Source organism: Ambystoma mexicanum, chromosome 1q (assembly GCF_040938575.1).
Source record: "Ambystoma mexicanum isolate Mex_15411 chromosome 1q, UKY_AmexF1_1, whole genome shotgun sequence".
Taxonomy (NCBI): Eukaryota; Metazoa; Chordata; class Amphibia; order Caudata; family Ambystomatidae; genus Ambystoma; species Ambystoma mexicanum.
In genome coordinates this window covers 95,114,655-95,130,384 of record NC_090922.1, presented here as the reverse complement: position 1 = coordinate 95,130,384, position 15,730 = coordinate 95,114,655, and the positions used below count along the sequence as shown (strand labels likewise).

At 47.1% G+C, this 15,730-nt stretch overlaps 1 protein-coding gene across 1 annotated transcript in view; it reads left to right on the top strand.

Annotated features, from left to right (window-relative positions):
- The window catches only part of CDH15 (cadherin 15), a 156,354-nt gene that overhangs the window by 97,222 nt on the left and 43,402 nt on the right, over positions 1-15,730 (top strand). Inside the window, exons 2-3 of the mRNA XM_069635637.1 lie at positions 3,564-3,737; positions 4,897-5,052. Of these exons, the coding sequence (XP_069491738.1) occupies positions 3,564-3,737; positions 4,897-5,052 (330 nt within the window). The remainder of the gene's footprint in view (positions 1-3,563; positions 3,738-4,896; positions 5,053-15,730) is intronic.

Sequence of the window (15,730 nt, the reverse complement as noted above, 5' to 3'; positions counted from 1 at the left end):
TCCTTTTGGTCAACAAGACTATTTCTGTTGCAGGCCTTCCTGGCTGGACTGCATATTTAGAGGTTTAGAGACAGTGTTTCTTCTTAGTTTGGACTATTACTGGCCTGAATCTCTCGGCCCATGTCCTGCCCCCTGTGTCTCGGTTAAGAGTCTTGGAGTGAAATTCCTTCCCAACGGATCACGGAAAGCCCGGATTACTGCCATCTGCAGTGCTGGCTTCAGAAAATTGAAAGTTCTGAGGAAACGTCTTCCCTTGGTTCCTTCGGAAAAACGTATTACATTGGTCACATCCACTATAATGGGCTCTGTAGACTCTTGTAAAGGGATCTGTTTGGGACAGCCAAAGTACCACATCCAGCAGCTGCCGGTCCTTCAAAATTCAGCAGCACGGTTGTCGCTCAAAGCTCCTCATTTGATTCCTTCTGCCACTCTTCTTCATCGGCTCCACTGGCTTCCGGTGGGAGTGCGATCGAGTTTAAGATTCTGTGTATTGTCCATCGAACCCTCCATAATGTTGACCCTCACTATTTGACAAGGAAACTGGAAAGGTACTGTCCAGTACGCAGCATCCGTTCTGAAACACATGTTTTCCTCAAAATCCCAAAATGTCATCAAAAGCGCCTGGGTGGCCGCTCTTTTTCAGTGATGGCCCTGAGTCTGTGGGATGCTCTCCCGCTACATCTGAGAGCTTTGGCTGAATATTTCCCTTTCAAGAAAGCATTAAAGACTCACTAAGTTCTTTCTTTGCTTCCTAGATTACTTTGAGGTTTGTTTTTTTGTGTGTGAGCTGTTCTCCCCTTTTAGCGCCTAGATGCCTTCGTCCCATAGTCTGCGCTTTATAAATTGTATAATAATAATAATAATAATTATTATGTGGTGCTTGCGCCCCCTATAAGCCGAAATTATTTAATTAGAGTACAGGTAGGGAGAAATGACATATGAGGAGGGAAACACAGCTTGAAAGTGTTGTTTGGTTATTTGCCCACCCACTGACTAGCCATGCCCATTCTAATCCTTATGGCCATTCCCACCCAGTTGCTGCCCTTCTACGCACAGAGCATATCGTCCTGGGAGCTCTTTGATCTAACTTATCAAGCCTTACCATCAAACGTTGCACTCAAAGTGCCTGCCAGTGTTTTTTCAAAGCATTCTTCAGAGGGTTAATAACATAATTCGAGTTGTAAACTCACTACTGGTGTAATGTAAATGTCTCGCCCAAGTCTGCCTTCAACCACTCACTTTATAAGCACTATGCATGTCCTTCACTGAAATCCTGTTACAAACAAGCATTGGCAAAGCCAACAATTTTGGCTTGTGTATACGTATTAGGCATTTGCCAGGCACTTCTAATGCACAGGTGCTTCCACAATTTTACACCTGCTACCATCAATGGTCAGTTAATACCACTAGGGCGGTGTCTGGCAAGTGCCTTTCCCCTGCCTACACAAAAGCACAAACGGTTGGCATTGCCAATGTTTGTTTTATATGCCATATCTCCAAATGGTTGTGGGGATTACTGCAATGGTATGACTCGGACGATCTCTTGCAGCACGCTGCTACATATTTATCACTGGGCTTGCATACCACATTTGGAACAGGAGACCTCACCATGCTGCCAAGCACAAAAACAAAGGAGATAAAGTCCTCTTTCAACTTGATTAATTGGGTTAAGTCCTCCTCGACAGACAGCTGCGTTCCTTCTAATCCCAGCAGAATACCAGCTACCACCAGTGTTCTTCACCAGCTACTTTAGACCCTTGGCCAATTGGACATGAAATTGAATTCTATACAGATGATAAACAAACACAGTGTTTTAAGTAGGATGTGAAATTGACGGGGGCCTCTAACAAGGGGGGCATGGACTGAATGTTGGGCATGGTCTAAATAGTCATGGGCATTGTCTAAGGGGGGCACTCCCTGACCCGAAAAACGTACCCTGAGGCCCTGCAACCATATACATTGGGTTACTCAGCATGTTCTCACAGGGTATTGCTTGCATCCAGTCCTCACATTGTAAATTCATACCTTGCCCTGGCCCTGCTCGAGGTGGAATGAGGTGCTAATGAGGCAATATGCCCCTCAGGCCGGGCAACCCTGTCGGTAACGGTGGTCACCCAATTTAAGGGCCCGGGCACAGCCTTCCATTTTTACTGAGAGAGGTTAATAGGAGTGTCCCCATTAAGCCCCGCGAGAGAACTGCACGTGTGCTAGGGTGAGGGAGAGCAGGTAAGGGAAGGGAGTGCTGGCACCGGCTACCCAGGTTGCTCAGTATGCCGGCTTGTACCAGACAATACAGCTCACGTTCCGAACATCCTGATTGGTCAGCGCCCCCTTCCAGGGTGCTAATGGTGTGTGGGAATGGTGGATAATAACCGGATGGTGACAGCGATCAAGTGATGACCCTCTGTAATGTGTGCGCTAAAAAGTGTGCATGCATAGATAGGCAAGTGTGAATTGATGGCTTACATACATATCACTGCTGAAATGAGCTCGGGGGGTGGGGTGCCCCAACTCCCAGCGAAGCCCAGGGCAGCTGCGAGCCTGGCCTCCCCTTGTGACGTCGCGGCTCACTTCTCCTCACTTACCGTAACGTAAGTGACTTCCGCATGCCGTGCTACCTTGTGTGGTGATAATTACCTCTGCACAAAAGCAGGCAGAATTGAAGAGTTTCAGACACGACACTGGTACTTTGGTGGAGCAGTAAAACATGCATGTGTTACGGTTGCCGCCAACCTCACAACCAGGCACGCTGTGGTTGATCCTGAGCACATCTGGCATCTTCAAAACCTCAATCACACCGCTGGTGTGGCTGGATCTTCAGTACCTTTTAAGAGGCACTGGGCCTCATTACACGGTAGGCGGTGGACCAAGGTGCTATTAGCACCTTGGTCCATGCCGGTAAAATACCGGCACCGCCTTGGCGGAAAGGGGATTTACCGCCCCATTCCAAGGTTGGAGGGGCGGTAAATCCCCTTTCCGCCATTGCCCTTCCCCATTCCCATTTCTGCCCCATAGGGCTCTATGGAAATGGGGAAGGCGCTAATTACGGCACCGCAATTTTGCGGTGCCGTAATTAGCTCCGAGGTCCCTTAGCGGGTTGGATATTAACGCCTGCAAGAAGCAGGCGTTAAATCCTCCAACCCGCAAAGGGACCTCGTAGTACGGCGGTAAGGGTTAACGGTGACCGTTAACCCTTACCGCCGTCCGTGTAATGAGGCCCACTGTGTTCATGAATAAGTCAAGTGTTCAGGTTATGCAGGATGGCCTCTGCGCCAGGTAGCTCACTGACTCTGGTCATCTAGGAGTGTCACCATGTGAGCGGGGCACACAGGCCCCATGTGCCTGGCTGCGATTTTAAGACAGGACCACCTGTGGTGAACTAGGAAGGAAGATGGTGCTGGTTGAATGCTATGGGAAGGAAGCCAATCTAATTTTTCAGGGGCGGGCGGTGGGGGGCTTTGGGGTGCGATCGAGGTGTGTCTGGCAAGGCCTGTTCATGTACAGCCATGTGAGTGCATTTGCTTCTGCTTCTACAATAAACCTATCCCTCCCCCCATGTACAGGCTCTCACATGGTCAGAGGCGGACCCTGCGCTGACTGACGGCATCTCGCCCCACTATCCATGGAGGATGCACCAGGCCGGGGCTGGGGGGCTGAGGAGGATGAAGAGAGCCTGGGTCATTCCTCCAATCAGCGTCTCGGAGAACGTCAAGCAGATACCCAAGCTGCTGGTGCAGGTACGCTAGGCCCGGTGTGCTGTGGCTCCTGCCTGGCCTGTGTGTCGGTCTCAAAAGATGGAACCGCTGGGGCAGCCCTTACTGCCCTGCCCCTAAGCTCCTGCTACTCAACTATGGCTTTGCCCACCTGCAGCCCAGTGGGCAGGCCCTCTTGAAATCAGCATCGACAATAGGACTGAGTTATAGATACATTTAGAAGCTTCTGTGTGTTCTGCATGAAGATGTATTGTGTGTTATTTTTGTGTGACCTTATACCTGCAACAGACGACATTTAGCCAAGAACACTATTGCTGAAGAGGGTGTGTGTGTGTGTGTGTGTATCACAGAAGAATAAAGAAATTACTTCTTATCAGTAGTTGTTGCATGGCACATTTTATAATTTGAATGATGACAATGATTTACAAAGGTCCACCAGCATTTGTAGTACAAGCACAAAGAGCTGGTGGCCAGTCGGTGGAAGGCTCACCAGCTGCATCGAAGGTCTTGTTTGTCATAATCTGCCATCAAAGTGTGTTTGCTTATCTTTTGCAAAACTGCCCACTGCTAAGACTCAGGGTAGATAGCCGTTTGCTGTAAAAACAAAGTAAAAGGGTGATTGGAGTTGCAGGCAATTCCCATCTGCTCTTTTCCACACCACCTGACCATGAGGTCCCTTTCTTTGACATTCAACTTCAAAACCACAACTGATGTCTTCGTCCAAGGCTCCCACCTCATCCGCCCGACACATCGCTTGCCTTGCAGCTTCATGCTCCAGAACCCTCCCATTTTGCTGAGCGAGGTACATAGGGATTTCTATGTGGGGCTTAATACTCCAGACTTCACCCTGGTTCAAAGCTTGTTAATTGTGACAAACATGAGAAGCGTGGCCTACAGAGAGCATAGAAATAAAGTATTTTGCTCAGGGTCACACAATTTGGTCAACCAGAGAAGCACATCTTAGATCTGAGGTCTTCTGATTTCACAACCTCAAAGTAGATCTCATCTGGCCCAAGACTCTCCTCTACCCTGAAAGGCCCTGCCTATTGGAGAGCAATGCTGTCGCGACAGCGCCTGCGCGCCCCTTCATTCCCTTCGCGACACCGCCTGCGCACCCCCTTCCTTCCCTTCGCGACACCGCCTGCGCGCCCCCTTCATTCCCTCAATGCTTCCTTTCTTGCAGATTAATTCGGACAAGCAGAAACTGGGCAGCGTCATCTACAGCATCAAGGGGCCGGGTGTGGACGAGGAGCCCCGAGGCTTCTTCAACATCAACACCACCACCGGAGCCATCTACCTGAACGCCATGCTGGACCGGGAGGAGCACGACATCTTCAAGGTAATGCCTGGTCACCTTGTGCCTACAGAGAGCGAGGTGCCCTCGTGCATGCAGGGCCCGCCACTCAGCAGTCCTATGCTAGGCATCTGCACCTCACTTAGGGGCAACACCAGTCCAGGTCATTTATCTCAGGAAGGGAGTGGGGCATTGACTAATCAGCATAAGGTTGTATTTATGAGAAGTGTGGTGTGTTGGGATAGATGATGTGCAGCCAATAGCGGTTGATCATGAAGTCACGTTCTTTCATGAAGAGTCTTTTACCGAGATCTGTCCTGAACTCTGAATGCCCGATGGGCTGTTGTGTAGATGATTTGGGACTGCTTGCCATGGGCCAGGTATTTTACTGAGACGGCCTGCCATTGGTTGACTCTCTCCCGAAAAGAGGGTTGTAATACCACATTACAAAGGAGCAGATCACAGGACTCAGGTGGGGATTGCAGTGGCAGACACATATTTTGATACACCCAGGGCTTTAAGTGGGCTAGAGCTAGCTGGGTCCGAGTCCGACACCCCACCATTAGGCCACGCCGCCTTGATGAGCCCCAGCTAATTTTCCAGTTCCCCTTAAGGCACTGGATAGACCTGCATGAAATCCCACAGCGGCCAATTGTGCATGGTAAGGTTTGTGATGTATGTGTGTTCTTTAATCAGCAGCCAGTGGAGACATTTAAGGGCATGGCCCACATTGTTCCGTTTGCAGCGGTCAGTAGTGCCTTGGGTAAGCTTGTGCGTACTTCCATCTTGCTGAGCACGCAAATCTCATCCCACCTGCATCCCATATTCGGCATTCAGCAGACCCGCAAGTTCTTGAGGGACTCACCAGCACCCTCGAATCGTGCCTGCTACCTAGTGGGCACAAACACATGTCACACTTGCTAGCCACTACTGCATGTCATTTCCTGCCTCCAATCAATTCTGGGATGTCCTTCTTAATAGTCACCGGCCACAACTGTTAAGTGTATTTTGCCATGCAAAGAAGTCACTGGGATTCCTTTTTACCTTGCCTCACAAAACGATGGCACACTTTAATCTTCTGTTTGCCTCCAACAAATTCTACCACTGAAAAAAACAAACAATGGGCCTCATTACGAGTTTGGAGGTAGCCATGCTGTTTTTAGCGGCATGGCTACCCCCAAACTTGGGTCCGGGTCCCAAAAAATGGGAATTACCGGGCCATTCCGACCTTTCCCGTAATTCCCATAATTCCCATTCGCGGTACCCGAACCCGGTACGTCCCCATTCCCTTTTGAGCCCCCATAGGGCTCAATGGGAATGGGGAGGATGGTAGCAACGGTCCCGCTAATAACGGGACCGTTGCTACCATCCTGCTCTGCTTGCGGGTGCCGCTCTGCACGCCTGGTCTGACCTGGTGTGCAGAGCGGCCCCCGCGAGCAGAACTCGTAATGTGGCGGTAGAGTGATAACAGCACCGGCAGCACTACCGGCGCCGTTGTTGCCTTACCGCAACACTCATAATGAGACCCAAGGTATTCTATTTCAGAGGCTGAGAGGTTTGTGTTTGGTCTTTTGCTTGGTTGCTACAAGTGACCATAAAATCAGTTCCTTTTGGTTTAAAATGTCTTTCTTTGGTGTCCCACATGTTTGCATTATTTTGTGTGCATGATTAAACGACCTCGGCACTTGTTTCACTGCAAATCACCTTCATCAGGGGGAAAAGTAATGTAACGGTACAAACTAATCAGGGTGAAGAGCTACTGCAACAGCAACGTGGGGTATTTGCAAAGGCTAAGGTCAGCAAGCTAGGTGCATTCAGAAGACCACCTTTCCCATAATAAGGGTCGCGAGGAACTGGTATCAGCGTCATTTATTCATTACATGTGGCAATGAAGCAAAAGATCACACAAACCTCCCAAACGTTGCTATTTACATAAAGCCTTGGCATTAGTGGCGTCTCTTATGTTTTTCTGCAGCAGGTGGTTCCTCCCCTCTGAGGAACTATTGAGAGGAATCAGTAACCCTTTATTTTCCAATGGCATTCCTTGTAAGTATCCTGTTTCAGTTGTCTACCTCTCCGCCACCTGCCCTCTGAACCTCCTGCCATTGGCTACCAGACTAATGAACCCCAACCAGGCTTTCCCTGCATAACCTTCCAGTGCCTCCCTGCCCAAACCTCAAACCTCAATGAAAGTTCGAGAAAGCAAAGTCCGACCGAATCAGTGGGTACTCGGACGATTCAGAGTTTATCCAAATTAATTCACTCAGGCTTAATCTTGAGGTCAGTGCCAGGTGCAAGGTCTATGCACAGTAATCTGACAGCTGTTATGGTTTTATGGAGTGGTTGGATTGGCTTGCATGGAAATTAGAAGATTTTCATCAAGCGAGCCCTGCTGAAAAGCTGGCCCATGTAGGCCAGAAGGAGCATAAGCTAAGACAGTCAACTCTATTGGAGCTGGTTTGACAAAAGGTCTAGACTGCGCAGAACCGAATGTCTATGTTTGCACTTTCGTGCAATGATTTCCTCTCTACGCTATTTTAATTCTTTGCACTACAAATTGAACAAAAAGTCTTAAAACAGGCAAAATCACCCTAACACTTTTCTTGCACTCCGTAGGGCCGACAATGTCTTGGGAGGATAGCTCAGGGGCAACATGCTCGCCTTGGAAGCAAGACGACACGGAGCACCGCAGGTTTGATCCCCGGGTTCGCGCTTAGAAACCTCTGGGTATTAAGCATGTTATAAATAACATATCATATCATGTAAATGGCTCCTGCGCGTTGTGCTTGCTGCAGGCATTTACATTGAATCCCTATGGAATTCTCCTCCGTTTACCCGGTTCTAAAAACAGGCGGCTTGCATAGGAATCCATTGCTTTTATGCCCGCATTAAGGCATCATACTGACATAAAACCTTTTGGTTTTTGCAGGGAGAGCTGGCATGGCACTGCCTGAACTTTCAACTGTTTCCGTGTCCCCACTGCGCCTACAAAAATGTAGATACTCCCCCAAAGAGTTAAAAAGGGGGCGTTACAGCTACCGTAACCGTTTTACGTTAGGATTCGACATCTTTTCTTACCCTCAGGGTTCTCTTACATAAGACTAGCAAAGGTTTAAGGGAGAGAATTGCCAACCAAAGGCCAGCCAATCCGAACTGTCTACAAACCTGCATGAGGAGACAGATTATTTCAGGAGCTACACAAAGGTAAGCCCATCTTAACTTATTATAAGAAAAAAGGACAATAATAGTGGAAATATTTTTCGTAAATTATGTCTACAAAATATAGCAGTTAAAATATAAGTCCCTCATGTGCAAGACGGTTGTGCACACAAGTAGGACAACCTGCTGAAATATTGTTTTTAATCATTACATTAAAAACTCAAAGTCCTTCCCCAATTTCCTAATGAACAATTCAATTCAAAGGCCCTCATTACAACACCAGCGCTAAACCATGGCGCTATTAGCACCATGGTTGGTGCCGGTGTTCTAACGGGTCCGCCATGGTTCAATGGGGAATTACCACCCCATTCCAAGGTTGGCGGGGCGGTAATTCCCCATTGAACCATGGCCCTTCCCCATTCCCATTTTCGCCCATAGGGCTCTATGGGAATGGGGAAGGCGCTAAGTAGAGTACCGCAAATTGTGATACCGTACTTAGCACCAAGGTCCCTTTGCGGGTCCCTACTTTAACGGCTGGTTTAGACCAGCCGTTAAGGTCGGGTCCCGCAAAGGGATCTCGTAGTAAGGCGCTAAGTGTTTAACGGCGCCGCAGCCTTTTACGGCGCCGTTAAACACTTAGCGCCAGGGTCGTAATGAGGCCCAAAGTATGTGAAGAAATCATAGATATTTTATTTTGTATTACAATTACCATTTCAAACTGGAGTCACGAAGTCCCAGGCTAATATTTACTTGAAATCAATAATTTCTCGTGCAGATATTATCAAAATCTCGACCTCTGAAACACCGAACATATTTGACACAATCTAAGTTTGTTGTGTTGTGTGAATCTGAACCATAACACACTTGAACAGCTTTTTTCCAATAACTAACAGCAACAATCCAAATATTCTTCTGTTGGCTCTACCAGGACTGCCCTTAACTGCCAGGCTATTATGCAAGTCTATGCAAATAGGACGAGCATACTCGTCCTTGGAACTTATATTGCTCAGGTCCTGTCTGGCCCCTTCCTGCACCCCTACAACATCCACAATTAACAAATGCATTCCTCTTACCCAATTGCTCTTTATAAAATCTAATACATTATTATAAAGCAATCGTCAATGGTTAGGTCAGAGCCCGCTGGAAAAATGTGTGACGCCGCCCTCTCAGAACAGAAGTGGAGGCTAGCAGAGCAGTGATGAGAGGGCGCTGTGGATAGTGTAAGCTAGGCTGTGGTAAGGGGCAGTTTCTAACATACATTGGGCAGGTTAGCATAGCCGGCCTGTGTAACTTAGCCGAATTGAGTTTGCCTGTGTTTATAAGATTTTGCCCATGGCTTCTATATTTTCCTGCCTTGTAATGGAGGTTTTGTATACTCTAGAGACCATCAGAAGTAGAAATATTTGGTATCAAGCCAATATATCTCAAACATTGCAGAGTGGTAAATTTCAGCGTGGACCATAACACTGAAAAACACCACAAACATGAATTACATAAATAAAGGGTAGTGGGGTAAAGGGGTTAAAATGGGTCGGCATGGGGTTTGGGTGGCGTTATAAGGGTAAAAAAACAGGGGGATGGAGGGAATCCCCAAATAAATTAAAAAAACAGTGCTTTTAGGTCTTTTGTCCGTGATGAAATTGACCACTCTGTAATTGCGGTCGGTAAAATCACATGAACTCTTACTCCCAAGAGCCCTTTAAGACGAAGTAGCAATACTCAGAGGCGGGTGGGGATGCAGAAGTTACTCAGACATCAATAATCAAAACGACTCAGGAAGTTTGGCCAAGTGCTCTTCTGTTTTAATATCAATTGTCTAAAACAGGGAGTACAACAGGCATCATCCGACACTGCACAGCTCGATCTCGAAACATTCCATAAAAAACTGTTATTTTCTAACAATAATCTGTCACTGCTGACGTCATACTATGTGGCAAACTTCAAAATGTATGATTACCTGTGGTTCACTTTCAGTGAACATCTATGTATACGTTCTATATAGCCACTGGTTATGATTGGGTACCTAAGTCAGGTGGGCATCAGAACCCACCCCCAATAACTGGCCATCATTGCCATCACTAAATACATGACGATCAATTGGTTCCTCAAACTATAGGGCTCTTCATTACATGGCCCACTATGATTGGTTTGGCAACCTTGTACCTCTCTAGAATCTTCCACATGCTAGCAGCACGCAGGCTACCATCCCAGGTGCATGGAAGCTTGGCGTGATCATGCCTCCCCTCCAATTAACCCACTGTCCATCAACACTCCTTCAGTCCATCAGAGAATTAGGCTTTTGAACTTGGCCTTGTAAATGTTGACTTTGTGTGGGAAATAAAGGGAGTACAGCTTCGCTCTGTCTTTTAGTTTCGGTACAGCCTGACCCAAGCTATTTCGATCGAACTCATGTGACTTAAAGACCACTCTTTTCCAGCTTTTGCAGCATTTAATCCTATTAAATGATGAACTGTAGAAACCTTTAGTGTTTTTTCATGCTGCTTCAAACAGAAGCGTGTTCCTTTCTCACATTCGTGGTAGCCTTCTTGACAGGCATCAGTTTCACTGTGGTCTTATCTGCTTGTTTCGTGGCCAGCCCCATCTTCTCTGAAACTTGCCTTGCCATCAGTAATTTCCAACTGCACCACTCATTTGAAAGCCTTGTTCTTGTTCATCGGGTTTCAGGCCTGCTAAAGTGCCCTATGGAATCATCCAGGTTATATACATTCCTATGTATATACATTGGCGCATCGCCGCAATCTAATTCACTGCGTAGCCAGCCTTGTGAATATTTTTCCCTACTTGCGTTTCAGCACTGTACACGTCTAAACTGATTTACATATTCTTCCGCGTTTTTGTGCAGCATGAGCATCTTCATCTCGAGCCCGAAATGTTGCTCATCTGGACCATCTGTTCTTCAATTCTTAGTGAATACTGTTATGTTTCCTCTCTCCATTCAGCCTCTAGATACGTCAACTCCTATGTCATGTGACGTCATCAGGCTCCTTTCTTTGTTTAAATGAACATTTATTTTCTGGTACTTCATCCAAAAGAATACTATGTCTCTGTGCATTTATGTAAGGTTTCCTCAATTGATATCTTGCCTCAAATGTTCTCTGCAGTATTGGTATACTGACTGGGACTGCACATGTCGTCATCTCTGGTTCCCAACATATGGGCAACATAGGGGCGGAGCTTGGAGTGAGGATGTCTGACTGTACCTCTACACACATATAACCAAATATTTATGTTGCAGCATTCTGGCCAAAAGGCGTTGGATTATGCCACTTCGTATGTTGACTGGACTGCCTTTTTGCACAGCCCACCTTTAACAGGCCCCATTTCAGCCGGGGGATGACTATAATGAGGAGGTAGCGACTGAGCAGCGTTCCGTAAAAGCTGTTCACATGAATAATATGTCGAGCAGTGGGAAAGACATGCTTAATTTTGATTGGCTGATAAAGACAGTTTATGATCCATTTTGGTGTTTCACCGAGCAGCACAGCTTTTAATGCCTTTGCTGCAGGAAGGATGGGATCCATTTTGTGAGTTTTCCTAGCCAGTATAGTGCATCCCGCAGGAGAATGTCGCTAGTGTGTCGGCAGCAGCTAATGGAGTAGTGCAAGTAGGGTGTGTGCCGGATGGGTGGACAAGCTGAATGCCTCTGGCCCCTGACATAACTCAATTTTTGGGATTCCAAGAGTTTTAGCAACATGGGTTGCTGCTAAAAGTTCGATAGGACTCCACGGGAATGGGGACACAGAAGCACTGGCACCGTTGCTAACAGTGCTGATGCTTCCTTGATGAACATGCCTGCAGGGCCCGGTTCTTCCGGCAAGGAATTCTCATAGTCTGGAGGTAGTGACATCCTTATTTCCGGACCGCCAGACTTAGAATGAGACCCTGTGTCTTTCCACTGGCATTGATTCGAATTTGCACTGTGGTGTTCACGGACAGAGCAATGATCATTTTCAGGAGTCTGCTTGTGTACTACCCCACTTCATATCGTGGATAAGGAACTAGGAATAGAACCTATGTTGCTCTGCATTGTCTTACTTCCAAGACAACTGTGTTGCCCCTGAGCTATCCTCCGAGCCCCTTAATAGAACTTTTTATGCTCATGTGTGTTCTGGTTCTCAGGGTTGCCAGAGAGCACTGTTAGGAGATCATTAGTGGCGTCGCTGGCAAGTCATGCGAACGCAATAAGCTTTTTAATTGCAAACTAGTTTTCAGTGGAAAAGAAAAAGGGCTGTCATACTGCCAATCACGTGGGGGCTGGTTGACAGGAGATCAATTGGTTCCCATAGTAGCTACATTGCCTTGATCGGTCTCTGCAGAAGAGACGATTGAGGAGTCAACGCACTCTGCAGCAAAAGGCACTGAATTCTAGGATCCGTGGTTCACCTGCGCAGCGGGCCACAAGTCACGTGGGATATCCGCCACGTGCCCATGCTGCCAGCGGTGATCGCCAATGGCAGCCGCCACGGCAAGCATCATGTCCGCCCTTTCGCCATTGATTTAATTGATTTACATTGCACAGAAATCAAGTGCTATGCGGGGACCACAGTTATGATTCTGAAGTACCGCTCGCATTTTACGCCGTGCAGTGGGGTGACTCCATGCAGAAATTAGGGTATGGGGAGTCCTCCCCACCATCCTCAGATCTCCCAGACACTGAGAAAAAGGCTTGTCTTCCACCCCCAACCCCTCCCCCCACATCAGAATGTGGGCCAAAGCGTGCAAGCATTTGGAGACATCCCCAACTCTACAAAAACCGCAGAGTGCATGCCATGTGCAGCTGCGTAGAACTGCCATTAAACTGCCACTGACATGGCGTGGATTTGGGAAGATGCAGTCAGATGTTTTGCCTCTCACTTTGGCAGCATCTGTGAAGTTCCTTTTTTACTTCAGCACAAAGCATCATTGCAAGCTCCTTTGCATACTGTTACCCACAATACATTGCTCAGTGGCTCTGAACTGGTGGCGAACTTTCAGGGATGGCCACTCGATGGCGCTGTGGCTTGTATTCTTTAGCTGGAATTACTTATTCTACTCACTTTCATGTAGAAGGGTTTTTATTCTATTTTAAACGAACTTGTGCTTCGAAGGGTCTTGGTTACTTTAAATGTACCATTAGGTGGCAATGTTACATAAGATATGAATAGCACCCATTTTTTTACGAGTGAGTATTGCTAAAATATGGCATTGCTAAAAAAGCATTGTTGGCTTTTGGGTAGACATGGCATCGAAAATGTGCAGGCACCCTTATAACAGTGCTACCTGGAACTAATATGGCAACATCTGGCAAATGGTGCTTGTGACTGGGCATATCATGGCAGTTCCTGGCACATACCCACCTAATGCCTATACAAAAGTCAAAACTATTGGCTTTGCCAGTGCCTGATTTTAAAGATATTCAGTGCAAGGGCACACATACAGATTATACATGAAGTGTTTGAGGGCACCTGGTTTATAGCTGAAATTAAGGCATTATATTTCAGAAGACAGCTCAGAAAGTACAGAGCTTCACTTACAAATATCCCAGGGGGATGTTTTTTGGGCAGGGAGGGCCAGGTGGCCCCCTCCATATGATTATCAGCTTCCCCTTACCCTCTCAAAAAAGGGCTGCCTGAACAGAGACATACCAATGAAAAGCACACATTCGTATAAGTAAAGGGCCTGTGAGTCTTCAGTAGCACTTCCTTCCTGCGACCATCATTGTAAAAGCAGGGATGGTCACTAGTCAGCGGCACCCTTGCTGTTCATGGTCACCTACTGGACAGATAGCTCACTGCGTTAGGTGCTTGCTGTTGAGGTCTGTGCACACACTGTAGATAACATGCTCAACCCCAGGAAGGGCCAACTCACCAGTTTTGTTTTCTTTCTGGTTAATAATGTGCTTTTACACTGGTCCTCTGAAGCGCAGTAAGAAGCACTATATAAATCAAACTAATCACAGTTATGTGTAGGTGTGCCTTTGTTCGCCGATGCAGTACCACATTTTCTATGAAAAGCATTACACCTGGTGGCACAGCCACGTCAGCCATGGGATTAGCCTTCTTTCTATGGCAGGGCTTCTGAGCATAGTGGCATTCATGGCGTTGCATGGAGGGGACTATTTTTTGTTTTTGTTGAAGTGGGCGTGGCTCCCATGCTGCCCGTGATGATGGAGGCCTGCCCGTCTGCCCATGGGTGCAGCCCGTCTCATGAAAACGAAAATTGCTGTTTGTGTGCCGCAGCGATCCATGAGATCAAATCATTTATTTCTAGGAGTACACACCCACAAATGGATACATACGACAGCCCAGTGGCCTCGCATCCTGTCATAAAATCACCCGCTGGACAGGACCCTCTCTCATAAAGTGTTCCCCTTTGAAACCCATTGCGTCGCAGCCGATTGGTCTGAGTGTTCGGCCATTTTGTTTTAGTTCCCGCAGGATGGCTTGAAGACTTTCACCATCTAAGTCCACCATTTGCTCAAGAGACACGCTCCACCTGAAGGTAGACTCCTTAGCCCTAGTGCTTGCTCGTTATCTGCTATCTGACTGTACATCCATGCACAATTCTGACCTTGTTAGACATTTCTAATTTCGGCCCCTCAGGCTCTATTCATTTGGTATGTTCCGTGTAAACTAAAACCATAGACAATCCACCGGATAATAATGAAAGGTTCAATACCAATGTCCAAGAGCCGAGGACAGAGCTCGGGCGCTGGAGACAAAATGGCATAAAGATACCTGATTATAAGGCTGTGATCATTAAGACTATACAAAAAGCTGTAGGCCAATCAAATTGCACAAGCAGGAAATGCCACCAAAGCTCTGTTTTGCGTTCTGTGGCAACTTGTATCCCACGTAATGGACATAAAGCCCAGACGACTTTGACTGAATGTTCCACTGAACCCCCATCTTTTAGGGTTCTAAACCCATCCCACAACTTATACACGCCAACCAAAGGCCTACCCTCCGGAGCCGGAGGAAGCGGCTAATGCTGAAATGTCACCCTATGTCTGTGGCACACACAATCTCCATAATAAGTGGCATGCATCCTACTGTTGCCCTGATGATCCCTGCCTGGTGGAAGTTATAGAGGAATGTTGGGAGATCCTCGCCCCGTTAGTAGAGCGATATCATAAATACCTACTTTCTGGATAGTGTGGTGTTCCAATGCCTGAAACAGCCTCCTGATATGGTCTTCCATGCTTCCAGTAGCATTGAATTGGATGCTCAGTGTTTGACAATTATAGAGATGGGGTGTCTATGAGGATGGAGACGCTGCTATCTGGCTGTATTTACTAATATTGTGTTTGGTTCCAAGTAGCAGCAGTTAGATTCATCATTAGCCAAAGGTGGTTGTTTTAAGAGGCGAAGGCTAATGCGTGTTGACATGTGACCGTGAAGAGTAATTGGTTATACTTATCGACAGTTTGGCAGCATATGTCCATGCTGGTGAGACTACGTAGGGGTTTCATGTAAGTATTGAGAAACAGTGTGTAAGGAAGGCTTGGTATCAGAAGTACGACAGACACAAGGAGTACAATCCAAGGGTGTTTATTGAACATGGG